The sequence below is a fragment of the Harpia harpyja genome, chromosome 11 (genome assembly GCF_026419915.1).
Source record: "Harpia harpyja isolate bHarHar1 chromosome 11, bHarHar1 primary haplotype, whole genome shotgun sequence".
NCBI lineage: Eukaryota > Metazoa > Chordata > Aves > Accipitriformes > Accipitridae > Harpia > Harpia harpyja.
Genome location: NC_068950.1, coordinates 42,655,783 through 42,681,869, shown reverse-complemented (window position 1 = coordinate 42,681,869; position 26,087 = coordinate 42,655,783). Strand labels below are relative to the sequence as shown.

Sequence of the window (26,087 nt, the reverse complement as noted above, 5' to 3'; positions counted from 1 at the left end):
CCTCTCGCCAAGTATTGATCTTGCTAGCAAAGCAGCGATCTCAAAGATTTTAGATTTCCTACCACATAATAACAAATTAGGACATCCCACAAAAGGGAAAAAAGATTTTTTTAATACATAGTGATCATGGGAAGCTGAACAGTATCCTATATAAATACAGTCCTGTTATAGCAAAGAGGGTAAGTTTACTCTATTTTTCTAATGGTATCCCAAAGGTTTAGGAACATGTGTACAGACCTTCCAAGAGGACCTTATTAAAAAAAGAAGGCAGCTCTGTTTTAAGCATTTAAATCCCTAAAGACAGACAAAAGAAAACACAGGACAAAGTAGAAATACTATTGATTATGCATAATTGGTATAATTAATTTGTAATTAGTTCATTAAAATATATAGGCATTGGAATTATGCTTGTACATTTCTGGGAATATCCTGCAAGCCACTTGGGATATGCTTATCATTTATTTGATAGATGAAACATTATTAGAAAGACAGCCCATTAAAAATTAATATACCAGAGTAATAATTTCTTGATCTCAGCATTCACTTTTCTACATACTCGGATTCCTATTCTACCTCACAAAGAATTTTTATTAATACTGTTTTTCAGAGCGTGACTTGGGAAGCACAGCATTCTAGACAACTAAGGCACAATATCCTTTACGCCAAGTATGTAGTCAGTTTTGAGAAAACAAAATGACAAATACTATAAATTATATACCATGAGAGTATTCAGCACCACATCTAATTCTATAATCAAAATTAAGATGGAAAGGTAAAAAAAAAAAGCCTCATGCTTGAAAACAAATACCAAACATGAACGGAAAGCAGAAGGAAGAAACTTCCAGAGCACCGTAAGCAGTGTGGTCTCTAACTGCTTAGTATTCTTCCACTTCTGCAGCACATCTGGCATTGCTCACCATCATAAATGAACAGGTCTGCATGAACAGGATTTCAGGGGTTCCTAAATACTGCAGGTAACAGTCACCGGTCTCTAACAAGAAGTGACTGAAATGGGCTGGTATACACTGGTACTGCAGTAGCATTTCAAAGATGTTATCATATCTTGATGTCGGGGGAAAGTAAGATGGAATAATAGTGCATCACTGTTTTTTTCTTGTAATGTTACTTCACTATTCCTACTGATCTTTCTGAAGTCCTATCAATATTTCTGAAGTGCCATTTCAACCAACAGCTACCAAAATAATTCGATCTTAAAAACCCACAATACAGTCACATCGCCTCCAAGTTGGGTACGTAACACCAAAGTTTCCTTAAACTTCTGCAATGGATAGAGAGAGTCAGTCCTTATGTGTGTAATTAGGAGCACCATAAATAGGCCTTCTGCTCAGAATCACCTCTTAAAAAGTATTTTCCTCCCCACTATACCTCCATCAACAATCAACACTGATGGGAGCCTACAAAGGCTGGTCTCTCATTGATGCACTGATTCATGAAGCTATGCCATGTGAATACCCATCTTTATTTAAAAAAAAAAAATCTAAAAAATAATAAATGATTACTCAAAAAGAGCAAAATCAACAGTGGATACATAGTGCAAGTAGTGTCATTTGCCATTATAAGGCTTGAATCTTTTCTTGCAAAACAAAGAGTATGTGCCTAAAAGAAAACCTTTCCTTTTTTAAAGAAGGGTAAAATTGCAAAAAGAAATGTAGAAAACAGAGTTAGGTCTCCAGGTCCTTTAAGTCACAATTAAACATTTCACTGTAATTTTGTGCTTCTCAGCAAATCTGCTTTAAGAATTCTGAACAGTCTCCCAAGAACCACATACTTTTTTTTTTCCCCCACCTCCAATCTAGCATGGACAATTATTTGTTTTCTTTGCCCTGCACTCAAGAATGTGATGGATGTATTTACATAAACACACACACAATCACAGATATCTCTATATAAAAATTAATCTGCAGATGATGAAAAGTGTAAAAGATCTAAGAGGCAAATCCCAAACAAAAGAGCATACTTTATACATAAATATCTCGAAATTATAAAGATCCGAGATTAAGTGGTTTACCACTCATTTAGAATTGATTAGAATGTATTTAAATTTAGCTGAAAGTACCACAACATTGCTCATGTATTTGCATCTGCGAATAAGTAAATAAAAAGCCTGTTATTAAAGCCTTCATTAATTCTGATTATATGAGAACTTAAAAGCAAATCTGTGTATTACTGCTCTGTAAAGACTCCTAGCAACTCTACAGTAAAGCTGGCACTGCAACACAACATGTGTCAGCGAAAATGACTAACAGGATCTATTTTCAGTAATCTTAAATCACACTGGTAAAATATAGAATTAATGGTTCTGCATAATACTTCAAATATTTTTTATTCCATTTCATTCCCAATACATGCCTTATTGTATCAAAAAGTGAATTTTATATTACTTGACATTTATGCACAACAGTTGAACACATTTTATTACACTACAATGTTTAGGCAGTATTCAGATGTGATGTGTATATTATTATGAAGAGTGATCCAGCTATTTTATTTCCTTATAAATAGGATGGCTAGAGGTTTAAAAATATATGACCTTGACTAGAAACATGAAGAACATTTCATTCTGACTACAGATTTCGAGACTTTCTAGATATTTAACTGAAGGCAATATTTTTGAAAGAAGGATTTATTCATTTTAGTAGAATTTTCCCCCAATTAAAGACTTTTCTGTTGATTTCTAAGGAGTTCAACAATTAAGAATATAATCTACCCTAAAATGGTTCTTCTTGGAGAAATCAAGTTTTAACCTATGAATGACTCCTGAAAGTGAACTTCCCCCTGCCACCCCACCCTGAAAATTCTACCCATATCTCTGGCATCCTGGTTTAATAATTTAAGCAGAGAAGCATAACTGAAAAATCATTAATCGGGTTCTTCAATCTCTATTCTTATACTAATAAATTAAATAGATGTATTAAAGCAAATTTGTATTTACAGAAACTTGAGTTTGCAACACCGGTTCACCTGTCAGCCCTGACGTTCCCTTTTGACTGTGAAGGACAGTCCTGGTAAAGCTACCTCTGCAAACTCTACTTTTCATGGCTCGATCTAAAGCCTGAGTGAATCTTTCCATGACTTGAGTGGGACCACAGATCACAGACCAGCATGGGTCTATACTCCATTTAGAAATGAAGGATGATTTGGGGCAGTGAGGGAAGAAAAAGCAAAAGACTCATTAAATTTGGTACATAGGAGATGATGTTGCAATACCTAAGAAAGTTTGCTTGCCACTCTCATAGTTAAAAAGTCATTCCAAGTTAAAACAAAATAAGACAAAACCCAACCTCCTCCCAAAATTTAGCCATTAAACTCAGAGTTATGAGGTGGAGTTTGATTAAAGATTTTGCCCTTTATCAAGTCCGGTAATCAGACTGGTTTAGAACAAGCTCTACACTATAATTTATAGAGTTGGCCTCAAAATAAATTACTTTTCCCTACATAGTTTCTAGGCCCAAGTGCCAAGTCGATTACCCAGTAATCAACATCACAAAACATTTTAAGGCACCATACAAGACAAAGGATCAAAGGGATTTTTAGTATGTAGTTATACAGAAAAGTATACCTGATAGTCTAAAATGCTGAATCCTAAACCATTTTTGTCCTTCTCCAGTTCAATAACCTTCACATCAGGAGACCATAATGCTAATTCCCCTTCTTCCTCCTCAGGATTAATATCTTCCTTGGGTTTCACCTGAAAAAGAGAAACTCGAGTTCAAATACTATTCTTTCAGCTCTTTACAAACACTATTCCTTCAATATTTTGATTATTAATGGCTCATACATGCCCTAAAATATGACCTTTTATGGAATTACAACTTCATTGAACATTGTGGTCAGTTTTCTCCGGCTTGCTGTCTTGGAAACTCCCCTGGGATTATGCCTACATCTTTTGAGCATCAGAGCCCAACCTGGCATACAAACATCCATGTATTAGTCAAATTAGTTGTTATAATATTACTAACCTGTTACATGTTGATGAACTTCAGCTGTCCCATTAGATGCGTAAAGGAAAAATAAATATCTTAGCATAAAAGATTTAACTACAGACAGCTAATAGAAAGACCAGAGGATCAGGCACATCTGATACTTGTGGCATTAAATATGCAAACAAAAAATTCTTATATTGTAACTATACAAATAGTATCTATTTTGAAAAAGCAGTTTCTTTCAAAATTTTTGTGCTAAAGTATAAAAGAAAGAGGTATAGTTACCCAATTTTGTTGGGTAAGGACAGCTTCATAAATATATCTTACAAAAAGGCATCTTTTGTTGTCTAACTTAAAATGCATGTTTTAACATTACTGCTATTTTATCAATATAATCTTTACAAAATATCAATGTATGATGTCCCAAGAAAAACATTAAAATCTGGTACCATTAACTTCACACTGATTTAACTTTATTTCTTTGTATAAATATACCTATTACACAGACCACTGCCATGAGGCAAATGGAAGAAATTTCTCTTCCACAATCTTTCTTGATACTTTTGACAAAAGAAAGCAGAAATATTGTAAGATTGCTCCAAGGAGAAGGCAACCTCTATTCACTCAATATCACCTATGGGAAAGATGTGCAACTGACAGGATGCACATGGAAAACATTTCGTAAAATGCAACATCAAAAACCACAGTGGAACAAGCGCTATTGCAACAGAAAGGGCCTTTTACAAAAAGGTGTAATACTGTACACTTTATTCTTCCATGAAACAACCATATTTCTTGTTTAACTCTCCACCTTAGAGTAAATCAGATCACAAAAGATCAGAAAAGATGAGAAGTCAAGGTCTAAATACTTTTTATAAATAGGAACAACCATTACAAGTGTCAAGCTTTAGTTTGAGACTTTAAAGCTTCTGCAATGGAAAGAAACATGAAGTTTCATTTTTTCCAGTTCTATAAAAACCTACTCAGAACGTGGAAGTAATCAACTAATGGTAGCAAGGATGTGATTTAGTATAATTCAGACCTCTCACTCACCTATTAAGTGTAAGAATGATGAATGGGATGTACATGGTCAGCATGCTAGCTCGGTGATTTACCTACCTTGTATTTATAGTACAATGAAGTTTCTCATGACGAAACTGTATAAACTGTAGTAAAAGTACCAGTGTTGCAAACATGAACTATCTTTCACTGAAACACCAGCCGTCCCTTACGAGCCCAAAGTGAATGGCAAAGGCAGCTTTATATGACAATTTAATACAAAACTGCTTCATATAACTATACATTTTAGGAAATGTTATTTAAGACTGAAAAGTAGTCTGGATCAAACCGCAAAAGGAAAACAGAAACACTGCCTTTAGAAAGCTAAATCACTTTCTCAGAAATATATGCACTTTTTCAAAAACTTAATGTCCTTTTACACAACTGAATGACATGAGAAGTATACCATTTGCTCTGGTGGGGAAACTCCCACGGTGGGTTCATCCACGAGAGACTCACTGCCATCATCAAAAAGTCGCCGACAGCAAACCAATGTAAATGGGGGTGGCACTTCTTTCAGAAAAGTGATTGCCTCACGGCGTGATTTTCCATATAGCTGAACTCCATTTACCTACACAGAAGGGAAACACATCCATACTGAGATCATTAAGAGGATATCAACCAGATTATTTTATTAATTTTTTTGCATACATGTCTTTCCCTGGCTGAATATGGAAGTCTAATTTTACCTAGGGATTCTGGCAAAGCTTGCATAGTTTTATTAACATATGCTTCTGAAGTATACATGCATTACTATAAGACTAAACTTCATCTGCAAGGTTTTGTGACTACTGACTGCTGCATGTCTCTGCTCTCTTCACCTTCCTCTAACTTGTTTTCCACTCACTGCTTTTCCTAGCCTAAATCTTTCCTAGCATTATTATTTCATTCTCACCTGTTTCTTTACTGGGGATTTTTTTTTTAGCATTAAGCTTATGAATTTAAAAAGATAAAAATTGAATTTTCCAAAATATTTTAAGAAAACACAGATTTTGAGCTCTAATCAAAAACTTGAAGTCAGAATGAGCACAACTTCGTCGGTTGTTTAAAACGTAACAAAATGGTTGAAACTAAAATAGATCCTACAGAAAACATGCAAGAATGTTCATATAGTAAAAGAGAAACCAATTACAGTAAGCAATTAATCAGAAAACCCTGACAAGGGTCAAAGCTTACCATCCTATATGCTTTAGATCCTGACTGACAACAGAAGACCATAAGGCCATTGTTAATGATGTTTTAAACTACAGACTTAAAAAAAGAAAGAAAAAAAAAGATAAATAGATAGATAATAATGCTGCTTCAAAAATGGGATACTGCAATTGTACTTCCTCAGGAAAATAAAACTACAGTGATTCATCCTCTTTTACTTATTTTATAACCTGCAATATCATGAGGGTACATCTATTTGCACCATAGCGGTATCTTAAATATGAGGAAAGCAGAATGTCAGTAGGTGTCACAGTTGTGAACATCATCTATGTCGACGAGCAGTGCAGGTCCAAAAGAGCAGGGGTTTAACCCAATTAGTGCTATGGACTCAATCCCAACACCTCTTGTGTTTCAGGGATTTCTTTCAGGCTACCTCAAGTCTGCTCTCATGACCAAATGTCCAAAGTTGCTGGAGCGCAACCACTGATTTAGGAATCTAGTACACATCATCCAAGTCCACTCGACAACATGTACCAAAGCACAGTAAGTGGGGATAATTGAAGATTCTCTTCAATACTTCACTCCATAGCCAAACTGCAATGCTAATGTAGATGAACCCACATTTGATCCTAGAAAATATAGCACATAAATATACAACATACATATACACACCTCTGTACATGTGTACTTGAGACAGAGCCTCGCCATATACTTCCCAGATTTCCTTGTACTTTAGAGGGACTCAATCTTGTGCAAGACTCGACAGCAATATCACTTTAGCCACCATTTTCTTCCTGATCACCTCTGTTTTTCCCCCACTTTTTCCTTTGTGCTTTTTACAGTGTAAATATATCTTACACTGCTGGGAAACACAGAGTTCCTCTCACACTATAACCCAGCCAAGGAGAAAAATTCAGAGTAGTGTAACTGGCCTCCAACATGGTAAGATGAACTGCTGTGGGTTTTTTTCTGTAAGAATTACAGCAACTGCTGAGCTATCAGGCTAATCCATTAGTTAATTATTTAAGCAGAAGTATCTACACATAAGGATTTTTTAATGCATTGAGAGTGGCAGTGTGGTGGAAATTTACCAGCACTTCTCAGCATACTGTGATTGATGGAGAAGAGCTACCACATGCTCCCAAGCAGACTTGGGGACTCCCATTTCTTCTTTTGCAGCTGCCAGAAATCAGCCTCTAAACACACAAGGTGCCCTACACCCCATTCATTCACCACACCACTCTAGTTACTTGTGCCATCAAATAGGAGCGAGTGAAATTTTATAACAAAACTAGAAGGACACAAGGAAGCAATTTACTCCTAAAAAAGAACACAATGAAATTAGCTAAAATTGGGGGAGGGGGCGGGGGGGAGAAAATACCATGCTTTCTATCATAATTCAAACACATCATTAAAAATAATCAACATTCAACCTTACTACATATTAAAAAAAATTCCTTACTGATCACATTTTAATCCCAACTGTATCAGGCCCAGGTAGAACTGCTTGTTTGGGGAATGGGGCTGTCACTTTTTCCATTGCAAACCCCTACTTAAGGGGATTTATAACTTGGCTGCAAAAACATACTCTGGGCTAAACCTGGCATACACAGCTTTAGCCCCGGAGCACATTTTTATTTTGTTGGGGTTTTTTTCCAGCTACAGAGTAGAAAAAAATTTATGCTCACTAGGTCTGGACATATCTGTAAACTTAATTGTAAGTATACAGTAATAAGTAACACTGTTAAATATATACAATTAAAGTTCCCTAAGTTACTCTACAGCACTGCATTATTGCTTTTTGTATACAATTTTTTGTTTAGTGGCCAAGGAATTTAAACAACACTTCCAGCATTCCATTAATCCCTTCCTTTAGGAATCAAGATTTCCTCCACTAAGCAATAACTGAAGAAAATGTTTTAGGTCTTAGTGATATCAGTATGAATTTTTGATGGTAAAGGGTGAACAAAAAGTAAAAGCAGGAGAGCTGTACACCTAACAAATTAATCTTTCAGAAGGCCTAATTCTGTTCCCATTGATGTCAATTAAATGTTGTTTGCATCCACTAAAAAAAGGTTCAAATTCAAAATATTCCACAAAGAGCAGGTATGCAGCAGGAAATTAATGTCTTTTCACTTGCAGGCTGAGATACTGATAGTTATACATACATACACACGCCACCACCCCACCCCACCCCCTCCCAAATAGGTATTATTTTAATACTATCAAATAAATATTTTTCCTGAGCAAAGAGGCCTGGTCTGATTCCGATAACTTCAAAGCTGCCCCAATACTTCTTTATACTTATTTAAACAAACTGAGGTACTAGCTTATACACAAAAATGTCTTTCAACACTCAACGAGCAAGTTATAATGCATAACAGGAACCACTATTCCTGAGACTGTTGTAAATTTTTTCAGAGAGACAAATATTAAGAAAGATTATCCACCACAAAAGCTAATGCCAAATTGCTCAAAAGACTGAGCCAAAGGACTACAGATGCAAATACATTCAACACAAATATTATCTCTGTCCTTATAACTCTTGATAATCATGTTAAAATATTTCAGACCCCCCCCCCCCCATGAAGTCACTAAGAGGTCACAAGATTTTGAAATTTTGGCCATAAAGGAGGAATGAAACAGTGAAGAAAATTAACGTGACTTCCAAAGCACTACTCCACGCTACTGCTTCCACAACCAACTCTTGAATACTACTATTGCATACATGGCAGACAGACTAGAATTTAACACAAGCATTTTTAAGAGGCTAAGCAAACAGGAAATATATCAGTTCTACTTTGGGGGTGTGTGTTTTGTTTTTTACCTCCAGAAGTTCATCCTCCAGTTGCAGAAGACCAAGTGTTGCAGCTGGACCATCTGAAGCAATTGATGATATATAATGATGTCCATCAAACGTGTCAAGCTCAACTCCTAATCTCAAAGTGTGGATGGGTAATAGCTGCCAAAAGATAAGTATGGCTGAGAATGTATATATCTTTATCTACCACAATATAAGCACATTTAGGATTCAGTAACTCATGAAATTAAACTAAGCACACAGCAAGATGATTTCGTCTTCATACTGACATCATCTGTGTTACATCAAAAGTGTCCATAATTGCTCTATACAAACTGTTTGCACAAACAAAAACAACTAATCTGCCCTTTGCAGGAAAAGGCAATTTGAATTGTATTCTTAAATAAGGTTACCATGTTGGAAAAAATGCAGAGAGAAGTACGACCTAAAGTCTATCCTACCCAAAAGATGAGTTTTCAACAAAACTGAACGAAATTCCGTAATCACTGTAAAAACTCATCACAAGATCAGCTATCTTACTCCTTTAGGAGCTACAGTACTTTGAGATAGGAAAAATATCCATGATGCATCCCCTCAAATAGCTAATAATACTGACATCCTTGTTTCTGCAAGGTAAAATCACTGATTTTTTGTTAGCCTTGTCCCAGTGGGAACTTCTTAATTTGGAATTTTTCTCTAGGGAGCCTCCAACCATTAGTGTCTTAAGTATGCTAATATTAGGAAGACTAGCATAAAACTGATACACTATCCAGACAAGACAGCAGAAATCATGGCAGCCTGGGAAGAAGACATGATCAGTAGTATCTGCTCCTTCATTTTGGCCATTTTCTAGCTTTTTATTATTTAAATTGAAACACTGACTGTCCTTCTGTTTCCCAATTAATTCTCGATATTCAAGTAAAAGGAGCAATCCATTGATCCTCAACATTCCCTCACACCCATGTCTGATTATGAGTTTATGGCCTTTCTTCATTGAGACATCCCCACAAGTATGTAAATGCATCACCTCCACAAAGCTCTTTTGCACAATATTAACATACATATCTTGAAAATCTCTTAAAAGTCTTGGAAGACAGAAATTAATTTCAGCTCTGACCATTTCGATTAAATGGACCTCCCTCTCTCTGAACCAGGATCGCTATGGCAAACTCCTCTGCAGGACGATGACATTGTTCAGCAGAGTTTCAACCTCTGCTCCATTCTGTAGTGGCTTTCAACAACTGAATTTCAATGCAATTAAGTACCCTAAATTTGAGGCTTATATGCATGGTTTGGGTTTGGGGTTTTTTTGGGGGGGCTGGGGGGTGGGGGTGGTGGAGGTTGGGGGGGGTGGGGTGTTAAAACGTTCATTTGCCCATGCTTTGAAAAGGTATTGGATCAGTCCAGAAGGTAAACAGAATATTTGCAGCCTTTTTTTGGTAAAGTAAGATAGAGTAAGATAGAGATAAATTTCTGAAACACATAAATCTGGAATTGTGTCATGCCCTCCTGGGATTACTCTGTCAACATATACCATGAAGGAAACCATCGTGTCAGTCATACCTTTGAGTACTTCTGGAGCTCCAAATCATTTGTAATGGGCATATCCACATTCACAACCTAAAAATTGTACATCATAACATTTTTCAATAGCAGGACAATAAAGACTTTACCAGAATGATGAATTCTGGCAAAAAACTGATGAGCAAAATAAACTGTACTTAAACAAAGTAACATTGATGCAAAATAATTTTAAACAAACATTAGAAAAATCTTTCAGACACAGAACATTTACAACTAGGAATGTGGTGATTATGCACTATTAGCAGACTCCAATATTATCCTATTCCCGAAGCCCGAGTGCCAATTTTAGTCAAGTTCAGTAATCCTGTATAAGCACAAAATGCCATTGTGTTTGACGCAGACACCCAAACTGACTTGCCAATCAGAATTTGAAAAGTATGATAGCTTAAGTTATAACTTCAGGCTATAGTACAGCCATCTAACACCTAGAATAATTCACCATCTTCTGCAGCATGTTTCTAACATGGCTTGAAATACACGAGTTTAATTACCAAATCTGAATGCAAAGTGGATTATTTAAAACAGTGACAAGAAATCCCTTCAGTATATGTCCATTTTTTTAATATTAATAAAATAACTATGTTCACCACCAGTTTTCTTGTAATGTTCTTCCTTAACATAATTTGTTTATCTGTAACCTTAGAAGGTTATTTACTCCAATTTTAAATGTAATAAGATGACATCTGTGGTGATCTATGGCCCAGGGTTGGCATTTGGGACATTGAAGTTGAATATGTTTGGGAGGATCGCTACACTTGTTAGATTTGGAAAATATATAGCAAAAAATCAGGTAACTTCAGACTCCTTTGCAAATTTCTAGTTTAACAAAGTATCTACAAAACAACACTAAGCCTCAGCTTTTTCTTTTGGCTTAATTTTAAATGGGGCTTCCAGCATCTTGTTTTCTAGTACCTAGGGTATTTTTCCTCACAGACAGAATCCATTTCATGTCCATTCAGTTGTAACTAAATGAAGCTATGACTGGTAACTCCTCGGCTTGACTGCTCACACTTAGGTACCTGGCAAAAAATACCACACAGTCATACATCCCTGTACAGACTTCCAGGGCCTCTTTCTGTTTCAGCAGGATCTCAGCTCCTCCCATTGGTACCACAAAGGATCAGGAACACAGAAGCCATGAGCGACACCAAACCCTCTCTTCAAAGAGCTATTTCCTCTGAAGAGAAATACCTCTGAGAGAATACTCAAACCTGTAGGCACCTTCAGGGTGACTTTCTGGGATCTGAGTGTAGGAGTGAGGATAACATGAAACAGGGACTGTGCTACCAGGCTGAAATCGAACTAAACATTGTTATTGAATGCAGCCAAGCAAGACTAGAGGTAGGTACAGATGACAAGAACTGGAAGAACCAAAAAACGACTTTCAAAATGGGATGCCACAACAGTTTCCTTCTATTATTTAAAAGGGCCAATCGTTAACACTTTCACTCCTGACATTTTACTGGCGGCAGCTAAACAAGAATTAGAAACGAACAGTTTCACAAACTAAGCAGGTTTTCATCCTCTGTGGGAAGTGTGATAGTGCTAAGGGAAGTAATATCAGACACTTGAAATGTAAGGATGGGAATACCAAGAAACTGAAGTGGGCAGCCAAACAGATTTATTGCATCATGTACATAATCTTACACGAACTTCAGATCTTAAAGGAGTGCTAATGGAAAGAAGAGAAGCGAGTTTCTCAAGGCAATTCTTAAAGCTACTTTAAATCTTCCAGCAAGTGACTGGAACGATGGCTACTCCAAGTAGTAAAAATAAGTGTCTCTAAATCAACTGGACAAGCATTGCAAAGACAAACAGGGCATTTTCTTGGTGGCGGTGAGAATTTTTTAAGTCTTTGGAAAGAACACTGGCTGGAGTCTTTTATCTGTACTCACTGTCTAACACAGCACTGAAAAGCAGTAATGAATTATAATTTCAGTCAAGTCCTTATGACAATTCATCAAAGCAATCTTTTGGTTGTCAATTGTTTAATATGAAGTGAAGAAATATCCAATAGACACTGACACCACAAAGTTACACTACCGTGAATTACTTCCTATTTTCTCAGCACGTTTGAAAATCATTCTTTCATTCTTCTAATAAAATTGTAAGATTCTTCATGAAACACAGGAGCTCTACTCTGAGCCTTTTTTTCCCAGTGCACAATAAAACAAATAGATCATAAATGAAATCATAAAAATGCCACATATTTTAAGTGGCTGCTATGATGCAGATTTAAAAGGACAGTTTATTTTCTTAAATCATAGTTCCTGTCTAGTATCTATATAACAATAATATCTATATAAACAGAATAAATAAATAAATAAATAACCAACAAAACCCAACTCATTATAACACTCCTATATTTCAGCCTTGATATTACGGGAAACAAAATTTGATGTTACTGATCTGTTCCAAACACTAAACTGTTTTATAAACAGCCTGTAATGCTAAGCTCACAGACATGCAATTTAAAGAAATAACATACATGAATGCAGTTTATTGAAAGATAACATACCATAACTTCGTATTCAGGTCCCAGCAGGTTCTCCCACTTGGATTTCAGCTCATGTGCTGGAGGGAGTGGGACTCTTCCTAAATATGAATATGAATATTAAATTTACAAGTATATTGTATATTTGGAAGTAGGTTTACTTCTAAATACTTCAATAAAAATTCAGTGTAAATAAAAGATTAGAGGGAATAATCCCCAAAAGGAAAGTGCATTAAGCTGAGTCTATCAAACAGTGCAAATCAAAAATGTCTTTCTTTGGAAAACAATGCAAAATGTCAGCTACTGCTAACGTGTGATTTATTCAACTGAGAAGCAGAAGAGGTGATGCTTGCATTGATGAGATGCGAGTTCTGTACCATATAGCACTGTAAATAAATCATTCTTTCAGGCTGCAAAACAAATTTCACATGACTTGATAATTTGTTGCTATAAAAATGCTTGCCACTCCAGGGAAGCATCATCTCCCACCAAAATGAACTCCCTTAAGAAGTAAAACACCTGACAAGATATTGCTGTTATCGAGGGGCTGCGTCAGCACAATGCAGTCACAGACTTTATTTATACATTTGGCAGGTATAAAAGCTTGTCTAGTTTAATTAGGCCAGTAAGTAACATGAGCTTTAATATAAGCTCCAGTTCTAAACCAGTCTTCCGTGGGAACTTGGCTATCTTGACATTTATATCTTTTCAGCTTTCTTACTTATGCAACCAAGGCAGTATTACATTCATGTAAGACAATTTGACAGAGCTAGACAGCATAAAATGACTGGCTGCCCTGCATTTGACCTCCTCCAGAAGCTCAGTGCACATATAAAGTTCCAAGCCGAAGCAATGTTTAACTGGTAAGAATCAAGCTCTAAAGCAAATTCCATCTAGCAGCTACAGCAGCAGCAACTGGGGTCTGAATTACCAAAACCTGTTCCCCCCCCCGAATGACTGTAATAGTTTGTCAGATGTCTAGACAAGGCACAGACCACTTAGTATTGCTGATGTGTCGCACTGAAATTTAGAATGTAAATCACAACCTCACATTTTGCACACAAACTAGCAAGTAAAGTACCTCAAGGGAGGAATTTTGAAGATACCAAGAGAAGCTCAAAGCCTGCCTACTAGCAAAAGCCAACACAAATGGCATGTCAAGCTGCCTCTGCTTTCAACACCTTTGTAGACTGCAAAGATAAAACATGAGCTTTGCAATACAATCCTCATTACATCATTTTATAAATTTGACGTTTTCCGATCATTAAAAACAAAGATTTAAGTTAACTTATACAACATAACCCATCACTGTATTTCTTCCACTCACTTTCTGTCATGCCAGAGAGGCAAATTCTGTCTGATCTGCACTGAGAAACCACACTCCTCAGAGCCTAACAACTGAGATTTCACTTGGAAATATCCAGAGCATCTTTAACCTATAGGCTCAAGGAGATACAGATATTCAAGGATTCCAGCAATTCAGATAACTATTTTCTGTCACCAAAAAGAAACCCCACCAAGAATAAAAACTTGGGTTTGTAAATACAGCCCACAGGTCTCTCTAAAATAAGTTATCTTCTTAAAAAAAAAAGGAAGACAAATTGTCCCGAAATTCTCAGCTGTGAGTTAAGGGTTTTTTTCCTCCATTGAAATTTAATTGAAGTTTCTAAGGAGAAGTCATCTTCATGAGCCTTGTTATCAAGCACAGGCTGATCACTATCTTTACTTCCCAACTGTAGCAAAAACAGAACACCAGTGCATTTTTCTACTCCTTCTATTTGCAGAAATACATAGGGACAGAAATTCTTTAGTCTCTTTTTCTGCTATTACAAAGTTATAGCATGAACACACAGGACCTAAGCACCTGCAATCCCTTGTGCAGCCAAATATAGATCTTAAGGTTCACCAGGAGTAATGAATCTTAGGGTCAAGCTCAAAGTTCAATTCAGTAACTGTAAGCTGTGTTCAGCTGGCTGAATACAGATTTTTTTGTCACTTCCAAAACACATTACCAAAATCTATGAGTTGTTCAGAGCAGGTGCTGATGCACGTCTCCATTTGAAGTTTTCCCCTTTCTTTCTTTCAAACACCCTTTGAAGTCTTAGCTTGTAACTTCCTCAGAACTGTGGAAATGTTGGCTGGAGGGATTTGGATTAAATATATTCAATTCCAATGGTATCGCCCAATTCACTTAAAATACTCCTTTTTCACCAAACAGCTTTTTCCACATGGCAGCTAATAGGAAGTTTCTTTCTAGTCTCTCATCCAGCTGGATTTCTCATGACCTGAGATACGCACCACGTCTGCTATAACATGCAAGGCCTCAGAAATGAAAATGCTTCCCAGGGACAGCTTTCATTAGCAACAACTTTCAACATATTTAATCTGTCCTTCTGCCTGCACTTCCATACAGTTTTTCACTTCTAATTAGCAAGCATCAAGAATAAATCACAAGTGTATTGTAAAAATCACCTTTCCTGGTCAAAATTGCCGGCATCTTCAAAATTGGGATCTTTTCTTCTTGCAATTTCCTCCTAGTTTCACAAACTTACTGTACAAAGATGTATACTGTGCTCTAGTGCACTTCATTAAAGCACTACCTTTATCTGCCCTACTGTTGGATATTTTTCCCCAGCCGTCTTTAGGTGGCTGACTAGCATCATCATCATATCTTTGGGTTGTGAGTACTGCTGCAAGGCAAAAGAAAGCAGTTCTGCCCAGTTTGCAGTCTTGCAGATGCAGCTGTTAATTGCCCTAGTCTGCTAGCAGAAAGTTTCAGGCCTCATGGACATTGCATCCTAAACCATGTTGCCTTTTTAACAGAACTGCTTAAGCACGGTTTTGCCTAGCCAGAATTACTATTTAATACCTCTTCAGGAAACACAATTTAATAAGAATTTCACACAAGTGGGCTTAAAGGGAAGTAATACATATTTTATAAAACACACCTTTTACATTAAACTTCTAAAAGCATTTCCAGAGTTTAGTCAGAGCCTTAAATTAGCAGTATTTACTTTAGCACCATTATAATGACGTGCCCATCACCATGTCCAAAATAAGCACCTATCTTTAGAATTAAAAGTTCGCCATTAAATTCTATTCCAAGGTGAAATCTTATACATCGTATTTCAGTATGAGTAAAATTTGCAACTAAGTATTTCAACTTTTTAACAGAGATACACACACACATACTTTATAGTTGCATAAAGCTTTTGCAGAACCTTGTAACTTCAAGTGGTTTTTCACTATGAAAAAAACCCAGTTTAATCAAGCCATGATACTTGCTTACCATTGCATTAAATGCTCCTGATTCATTACTCAGTTTCAAAGCCATGCCCATTGCATTATCCTGCTGGCCCAAGGAGGACCAGCACTGCTAGATGGTATCAAGGGCAATATCCAAATGCAAACAAACAATATCTTCAGTGTTTAAATTTTGGTATCCCAAGACACACTGTGCATACAAACACATCATCCGGTATTCTCCAGGGTAAGGGGAGCTTGGATGCATAGGAGAATAGAAAAATCTCGTAGTACGCTTGCTACATGACACACTGGGGAATGCAGCGCAGATATACCACACTGCCCCTGCCAGGAATCAGCATGGGTCCAACCGGCAGCTATGGATTCCAGGCAATGAAGTCCTTGCCAGACCCAGCTACATCTCCACCATACTCTGCAGAGCTCCAAGGAAGGGGATTACGAGATTTGCACAATGCTAGAATTGAAGGGGAGCCACTCATATACATACAACTTGGTTACAAACTCCTTTTGAGACTAAGGGCTTTGGAGTATTTACGGAGAGGCAGTGGATCCACATCAAAGCAGTTTGGGTCTGCTATGAAAAGGGCTCAAAAATACAGTTTGATCCAAGCTGATTATCAGCAGAACAGCGATCACTAAGGCATATCTAGATAACACACCTTGAGACTAACAGAGTTTGTTAACTTCAAGCCAGGTAAAAGCAATTTTAGTTCCCAGCATAAACCGATCCTGGCATTGATACACCACATTTGCACAGCACTAGGTATTAGGTAACAAATTCCTCAGAAGGTTCTTTTTGCATCAGGGCAGACATCTGCAGCCTGTGACACAAGATAACCCAATCACGATTAGTCAGGAACTGAATACAGAGATATTGTTAGCTTCAGTAGAAAAAGAAAATACTTTATGTGTAGAAAGTTCCACAGTAAAAAAGGACTGGGTGACACAGGACAGCATGTGTTGCTCTTTTCTAGCAAGTGTAAGTCCTCCTGGCTCTTCTGCCCCTAAATACATCTCACTGCTAAGTCCTTAAGTTACTTGTCCATTGTAAGTACAAATCAATATATGCTCTTCCATTCATACAGCTGAAACAACACTTTAATAACCTCACATCTCAGCTACTCAAGCACCTCTGCTTTGGCTTCCTGTTTCTGGGAACATGCAAAAGTCACAACAAAGGATGTCTGGTTACAAGGCTTGGACAGAAAAGTAAACCAGAATGAAACATAGGAATTGCTACATTTCCCTCGTTTCCAGGTTGTCTTTAATACTGACAGATCTTCCACAGTCATAGCAAAATTGTTATTCATTGACAGCCATAATTTAGAATCCTCTATTACATCTATATATCTTAGAAACTACAAGGCATAAGGATAATTTATGCTGACTTTAACACAAGCTGTAGAAATTCACCCAGAAGTTCTTGTAGAAGAGCCCAGAAATCTGCAGGGGAATTGAAGCACACCTTCTGGAAAGACCTCCAACCTTGATTCAGAAGTCAGCTAAAAACCAAAGCAATCCATGCCTTTGTGATCTGCCCCTATGTCCAATTGCCTTTGCTGTTAAAAACAGATGCCTAATTTGAACTCCTGTCCAGCTTCCGATTCCAGCTATCGGGTCTTTACGTCTATTACGCCTTTGCCAGACCAGAGACTCTCATCTGCCTGCATAGGTGTGCAGTCAACAATTTCCAGTTCAGCTAGTAAGTTCAGGACAAGCAAGCCAGAATTTGCGTGTCTAGACACTGAACTCTAGTTTCTAACAGTAGCATGGGAGGAAGCAGTATGCAACAGTATTAGTACCGCAAGGTAAATGAGTTGGGTCTGGGAACCAGCAGGCAGCAAGGAGAGGTTCATTGCCAACTGGGGAATCTCACAGGAGGGGGACATAACTTGTGCTAAGCTTCCCACTTCTCTGGCACTCCAGAAAATGTTGGTGACCAGGAGCACACTGAGCAGGACAAGCAAACAGGAGCAAGGCAGTTACATGGCAGGTGGCACACAGGTGAGACAGATGTTCATGGAAATGGCATCTGTCTCATTTGTGTGGAAAATGACCTACAAATGGAGACAGGTCCCTGCTGCTGCAGCAGCCACCTCTGGTCCTTCAGCATGTCCTACTCAGTCAAAACTCCTGAGGGAGGATGCTGCAGGTCAGATCACAGGTTGTAGGAGGCCAAGTCGAGCAGCTTGGAAGGTGAGTTCTGATGAAGTTACTGCAGTGCCAAAAGAGGAAACTGCAAAAAATGGGCATCAGAGATGATGTACAGGAAACCAACGGAATATTTTGAGAAGACTCTGCAGATGCAGCAGCCTAAGACCTGTGAGGGCAACAAGATAGATATGACTGAGGTAACACTGGATCGGGAAGTAAATGTGAACTCCCAAGAGTTCCATCTCCTGATGCTGTTCAACTAGCAATCTGGTTCAGGTCCCTGGCAGCAGAGGAGGATGAACACAACTCCTCTGTCAGGAGAGGACTGCAGGCAGGATACCTCAGGTTATCAGAGTAGGACCAGGGCTAGAAAGAGGAATCAGTGAGCTGGAGGCATTCAGCTCTATAGAGTTTATGAGATTCATTCCAGAGCACTGAAAGGGCTGCACCTCCACTGTCTATAATCTACAAAAAAAAAAACCCCAAAACAAAACACGGCAATCAAAGGGGGATCACTAATGACTGGAAAAGGGCAAACTTTATGCAAGGAGGAAGATCCAGAGAATTATAGGCCAGTCTCACCTTTGGCCCTAGAGAGATCATGAGATACTTCCTCTGGGAATCCATTTCTGAAGTCATAAGTGATAAGGCAAATCAGGGACAGTTAATATAGATTTGGCAAATAACTGACCAATCTGACTGCCAAGATAGCTACGTGGATGAAGGATGTAATACACCTCAACTTTACCAAAGCTTTTGACACCATTTACATCAGCATTCTCATTTGGAAACTGAGGAAGCATGGGTTTGATGACTGCTAAATAGGCTGAAAACTAGATGGACCACTAGGTCTGGGATCAAAGACAGCATTAACCAATGGCTTCACAGCCAGTTATGAGAGAAGGTCAATAGCTACAGGGGCTACTATTATCCAGTATCTTCATCAGTGACCTCCATGATGACATAGAATGCACTCTTGGCAAACCACTGGACAGTGCTACATTGGAAGAGTTGATAGATCCAACAGGTAGAGCTTTACTTCAGAGGGACCTGAATAAAAAGCATTACAGAGCAAAAGCTAAAGATGGAGTAAGCCACGACAGCCCATCGGTATTCCAAATGGATTAAAGACAATTGCACGGACTTAGAAGACACACTGCAAGATATCCTATCCACCTGTTTTATGTAGACTCTGCTTCTTGTCATTTTTAAGATTATCCTTCTGTTCTTGGTTTTCCTCATTCTTAGTGTCCACACTAGTTTCAGTCCCTACAGCTCCAGGTGACACAAAGGTTGGAACAGGTTGCACTGTGAAAGCAGATGAAAAAAAAAAAAAAAAATCATATGCTGCAAAATATATGAAGTAGTAACACCGCCACACTAACTACTCCTTTTTTTTTTTCTTACACAGGAGTTTTGCACTCAGTTTTCCTGAATCCCTCATTTCTTTCCATTCCTCCTTAAGTACCTCATTTTCTACAGTGCGCCCTTACAAAATCTAGGATCATGTGGTATCTAGTCCTAATTGTTAAATTAGGTAACTGTAAATTGAGTGAAAAATAAAATCAGTTGCTGAAAAAGGGGGGTGTGGGGGCAAAGGATTACCTCTATCTGAAGGTCTTTCCGAAGAAATAGTAGAAGAAGGTTTCCTTCTAAGTAAGGTAAGGCGTACAGTCTGTCCTGTGTTACGCAATGCCTCTACCACTTCTTGGTTGGTATAATCCTGTATACTAACTCCATCAACCTAAACCAAGAAAATCATATCACATAATAGTAATCACATTACATTCTTAGGCTGTACCATACACTGTAAGCAACATCCACATTATTTTGTGCAGAAATTATAGGGTTATTCACCCAAGACAGTAGTATTTGCAAAACAATATCATTAAATCGGTTACATTTCACTAGATAGTATTTTCAAAATGCATTTTAAAAGGAAACAAGAGTAATTTCTTCTGTCTTCATGGGGCAACCATGAAACAGAATTTACTAATCTAAGCATGCACTGATTTCCCCCTACGATTTTTTTGTTTACAAAAAACAGCTTCAGGAATATTGTGGTTGAAGCTTCCCAGCAAGAGTAGTCAATCTAGAACTCTGTTCAGTTCATTATCACTGTTGGTTTTCTCATGGATTTCTAACACGCCACACACAAGCCTACACACATTACTGTTTGTATAATGCGCTCTAAACAGCCCAATTCTTACATTAATTCAGATGTTTTAATTTACACCTAAAATACTCTGTTCACCTCACTGTAAGATCATGCATCAACAGGGGCTTCTCCTGCAAAGCTGCAGATAAAAGCACAAGGCTGTATCAATTTTTGCTCTCACAAAGAAGCTGACTTTGGAAGGTCTGGCACAGCACACATTTTAAAAGTAATTTAAAATCATATCTCTATAAATATTATCTCTTAAAACAAAAAGACTGTGTAATTCATTCCTGCTTGTACTGTGAATGCAAAATTGGCTATTATTCAATTCACTATTATTCAATGGTTTTTAATTTTTCTACACATAAAGCTTGGGTTTTTAAACCTAAATTGTGACTATTGACATTTTGATCGTATCCGTACGATGCTGCACAGTCATTAAGTACCATAAACAGTGTGCCACATCTTGCAAAATCTTAACCATCCTTGAATCCCACTCAATGCAAATAGAGGCTGATGCTGCTCATCTTTACTTCAGGCCAAAAGCCACGATTCTCCACTCTGAAACATTTTAACCCAAATGCTTGCCTCTTTCATAGTTAACTACTATTTAATACTTCTTTGAATACAAAATAATTTTAACCACAGCAAGCTGAAGCTCATTTCTGTTACAAATCTACCTAAACAAATAGGAAGCACCAAATTATTTCCTCTGCAAAGCGGAGAAGGTTTAATTGATTTTAGAAAGTCTTTACTACGTTCTTTTAACACTGAGATGTGTAATGAAGTATTAGTTCTACAACAATATATAAGCAGACTATTTTACTTACAGCAACAATTTTGTCATGAACGTGAATTTGGCCATTGTGGTCAGCAGCACTACCAGGTATTATATTTTTTACAAAAATCCCTGAAGGTTCTGTTGGCAGGGGGAGGGGAGAAAGAGAAACAAGTCACTACATTAACCTAATTTGTTTCTTTTCTTACTAAGATTTTTAATTACAGCCTTTTTCACACACTACTTCTGTCCACAAAGTTATGATTCTGTAAACCACCAACATTTGCATATTACCACTCACACAGCTTGACATAGAACGACTGAGGATCTCAGATGGAAAAAACAGCACTGACACAACCACCTGTACACTGACCTCAAAATCTTTTCTTTAAAATGGCTCACAAGAGGCCACCTCCTCCATGGATTCATCCCTGGGCTTACCCAGGCTTTAAACCACAATCACTTAAATCCATGCTGCATTTGATTTCAATAGGACTACCTAAGCACATACTTTACTTTTAGTTTAAGTACTTTGATCAGGACTTCAATCATCTTACAGCTAAAGAATTTAGTACTTTAAATCTTAATGAAAAAGGATTTTTCTTTAAAAAAAAAAAAAGAAATGTGGAAATCAGAAAAGCTATCCTTTGTCATATTTGATGTTTGATTATTAATTCTAACTTCTAATTAGAACAAGGAAATAAAAACAAAACAAACAAACAAAAACCAAAAACACAACAGTAAAAAACCCAATCATCAGCTGAAACAGTAACCCTTCCCTTCCACAAACTCCCACAAAACATAAGATGCTGATCTTTAATTCTAGTTAATCTTGACACTTCATCCATCCTTTCTGAACACTAACATTCCTCAGACACCTGCCCAACATGGTTTGTCCATGCTCAGCAAACCCCTTCTACCGGTGCTTCAAACCCACCTTTTCCCATTGCCTGATACGTGCTCCTCCCCAACCCAGTTCCCAGTGCTCACTGCACTGGCCTGGGATTCCTGACACAAGAGGCAACACAAGACGGTCTCCTGGGAATGAAGAGGGCTGCAAAGCAACCCCAACTGCACTGCACCACATTCCCAGAATACTTTCTTGAGTCCCACAAGGAAGGGGAGGGGATAAAAAGCACTACCCCTTTCTGTAAAACCAGATATTCAGTTGAGTCAATTTTAAAGACGTTACCATTTGTGGAACCAATATTTGAAAGATGAGTTAATAGCTCTAATTTAAAGAGGATTTACTAAAAAACCCAAACTGATTCTATGTCCCCATATCCTAGTGCAGGTATTTTAATCTGTTCCCAGAGTTTAGACACTGAAACAGCCATCTGCCAAAGACAAGTACATGATCTTGTGAAGGTGGCATACACATCATGCACAGCTAAGATTCTCTGCATCTCCTGCCTGGCAGAGGGGTGGACTAGTTAATCTGACTGATCACTTCCACTCTAACACCTACAATTCATTTAACAAACGAAAAGTTGTATGTTGAGCTATTTTGTACATACTGAAGATGCCATTCAAAAATTAATGCAAACTGGGGACATCCGATACTCTGGTTTTGAAATTCTTCTTAAAATGCGCTATCTGAATTGTGCTGTATACCACAGGGGCAAAATAAGGAACAGCATGGACAGGAACCTGACTGTGTTAGAGTCTGTATATGCAGGAACTTCCTGTTACAATTTAATGTCTTGCACAGTAACAACATAACCATGTCAAATTCACAGTCCAGCAGTCAAGTGGGAATTATTTTTTTTAAGCTAATTACAACTCTAAAAACTTTTGTGGCTGAATTTCACTTTGCATCAAGTTCTCCAAATATCTTCTTAATAGATTTTGTAAGTCACAGTGTTTCAAAGAAGTGTTATCCATTTTCCCTAAAGTAAATAAAGGGTATCTGAGAAGCCCCTGTCCTAGACCTTACTAAATCCTGTAGAACTCACCTACATCACTTGTGCCAGCATATCCAACAATTGTTATCCCCAAGCTTTGCCCATTCTTTTTTATAAGTTCAACATCATAGGTCTCAAAAAGGTTGGTATTATCCTATAAATAAAGCACAAGACAGTAAAAAAAAAAAAACAACCCTCATCATTTCCCAGTACCATTACAATATTGCAGGTTAATTAAGATCTTCAGAAGTGAGCAGTGATTTTGATTTTCCCATTTTAGGAGGGATCATATTTGCAAAAGAGATATACCCAAGATTTGCTGAAAATAAGGTGTCACCCAAAGTCATCTGTTGCTTTTTAAATTCTTTTGTAATACTTTCTCCACATACCTGTCAGAGGTATAATATTTATATTTTATGGAAAACAAAGGTTTTCGTTAGACTGTTCAGGAGCCATTTCCCTTTGGATTCCACTGCCACTTGGTAACAACAAATTTCCCAGTCAATCCCACAAGACAACAGACACCCTGAATGCCCTCAGAATTTCTTCTCTCCCTTTCATATGTTAGTCCTGATAAACAGTGTCATGAAACCACTTGCTTGAGTGCTTTCTACTGGACAGTTAGGAAGCAAAAAAACCTGGTATAAATACAGTGTTATCACATCACACATTTCTGTCAGAAAAAGTGATGCTTATCTCTCTCCTTGTTATCACGTACTAAGGAAGCGAGGGGCAGCAGGAAAGGGATCTAGGGATCTCAAAACAGAAACAGGTTCGATGCTCTGAAATGAAAGAAACCATGTGTATACATAGTTGGCACATCTCTATTACAGAAACAGTTACCTATTTAAATGCAAATACAGGAGACTAGGTAGGTGTTTGAGCTTATTGTTTGCTGTTATGCTAGATCCCAAACCACAAAACCATTCCAAAAGTCAATCTTTGACACATCAACAAGTCTGATATGTTCCTGTTCAGATTTGACCACCACCAAACTGCAAAGAGCACTGGAAGCCTCCAGGTTGTCCTCCATTGTTGAAGGCAATGGGAAGCAAAAGACAATTAGTTCGCATTCCATTAAAATTATTTTTAAGACCTAACAGAAGAAGGGAAAGTCTTCATTTGTAAATGCTTTATTGTTGAATAAAGCAACTTCTCATAACAAACAATACTTGAAAAGAGAAGCACATAACATGATCTGTTCTCTGAACCCTCCGCTTACTACAATTACCAAAAAAACATCTGACCTTACACTGGAGAAGTATATGGAAAAAAGTCCCCTCAAAGCTGGCCCAGTATGTCTGTGCAACTCTACTCTGACAAGTAAAAATCAAAACTGCAAGACAGAGTTCAAACAGGACACACTAAAGACATTGGTTATACCAAAGAGAAAAAAAGTCAAGAATGTAGATCTGGGATTGCAAGGGATAAATTAAAATACATAAAGTTGTTTGTTTTCAGTAATCAGATACAGCCCAATGAGATCAAAAAGATGATGATGGTCAGAGTAAGGTCTGTTAAAGTGATGAAATCAAGAGAGATGGATGGTGTCACTGTCAACAGCAAAAATGGATCAGGAAATTGGAAAACATTTCTTAAGAGAGTGAACAAAAGAGAAGTTTAATCAAATGCTTGCCAGATATCAGCTTTGGAAGGACCTATATTAAAAGCAGGCCAAAGTTATGGCCATACCTATTTCACTTTTCACTGAAAGAGAAATCGATGGACAGCTATCTCCTTTCTTATCACACACACCTCCCTCCACTAGCCAACTCATTAAGCTCATTAAATGTTTTCCAACTCTTGCTCCATAAGATGCTGATGGAGATGAAGATAAGTTTTGATGCTCTGTCACTTATCTTTAGTAGAGGGAATCAAAACAGTAAACAAGCTTATAGCAACATCTGAAATGGAGCTATGGCCTTGAAAGTCCTGCTATTTTGACAATCAAAAGCCCTACATAGTCAGTGCTCTGGTGCTACAGAAATTTTCTCTAAGTAGTGTTACTGGTAGAATGCAAAACATTAGAAGTAGAGTCTGGAAAAATCAAAGTAGGAGAGTCCTAAATACAGTCAGCACAAGTAGGCTGCTAACATTGCTGTCAGTATCTTGGAGAGTACAGATAATATGACTGTTTTCTTGTGCCCATCCACAGACATAAGTAGTTTCAGTTATTCTCTACTACAGGAAATTTAAAGGAAATCAAATATTAACATAAAACTGAAAAAAACTAACCATCTATTAAAAATGCCTTTCTGCTGGTTTGCAAAAAAGAAAAGGAAAATATTTTCTATTCCAAAGCTCACAGCTAGCAAAAGTACTCAGAAACCAGAGAGAAATTAGATTATAGGAAAAAGTTCTGTTGTAAATCAGACACAACCTGAAAGGTGGACCATTAAAATCATCATTAAATTAATAAATACATTCAGATTAGCCACTATTCTTGACTTCAGCAAATCTTTCTTAACACCAGAAAGAGGAGCTTCTTCAAATCTAAATATGAAGGCACTATTTAGTTCAATGACATTCAGAAAGAAGTAGATGAAATAGCAATGTGATTTTTTTCCCCTCTAAACTACATAGCAGGAATAAGGAGGACACTGAAAAGGCATCCAGAAGGAATAACATTTTAGAAAGGCTGCAGCATGTACAATGCTTAGGGTTGACTAGCAACAAACAGGCCCACCTTGGAGGCGGGGAAGAGAGAAAAATAGTACTTTGTAGAGGAAACAAAACTAGGACCATGTTATTTTTTCCTAATACGGGCCTTGGAAAATATGATACAGCCAGAAAAGA

The 26,087-nt window shown here is 37.5% G+C and overlaps 1 protein-coding gene across 6 annotated transcripts in view; it reads right to left on the bottom strand.

The window, feature by feature from the left end:
• PATJ (PATJ crumbs cell polarity complex component) overlaps positions 1-26,087 on the bottom strand; it is a 157,317-nt gene that overhangs the window by 114,531 nt on the left and 16,699 nt on the right. For 5 of the 6 annotated variants that reach the window (XM_052802451.1, XM_052802452.1, XM_052802446.1 and 2 more), the window contains exons 10-18: positions 23,343-23,445; positions 21,440-21,528; positions 20,057-20,195; positions 19,628-19,759; positions 13,058-13,134; positions 10,519-10,575; positions 8,983-9,117; positions 5,410-5,574; positions 3,581-3,709 (exon numbers count right to left, since the gene is read on the bottom strand). In XM_052802451.1, the coding sequence (XP_052658411.1) occupies positions 3,581-3,709; positions 5,410-5,574; positions 8,983-9,117; positions 10,519-10,575; positions 13,058-13,134; positions 19,628-19,759; positions 20,057-20,195; positions 21,440-21,528; positions 23,343-23,445 (1,026 nt within the window). The remainder of the gene's footprint in view (positions 1-3,580; positions 3,710-5,409; positions 5,575-8,982; positions 9,118-10,518; positions 10,576-13,057; positions 13,135-19,627; positions 19,760-20,056; positions 20,196-21,439; positions 21,529-23,342; positions 23,446-26,087) is intronic. The other variant, XM_052802450.1, reaches the window with a different exon arrangement.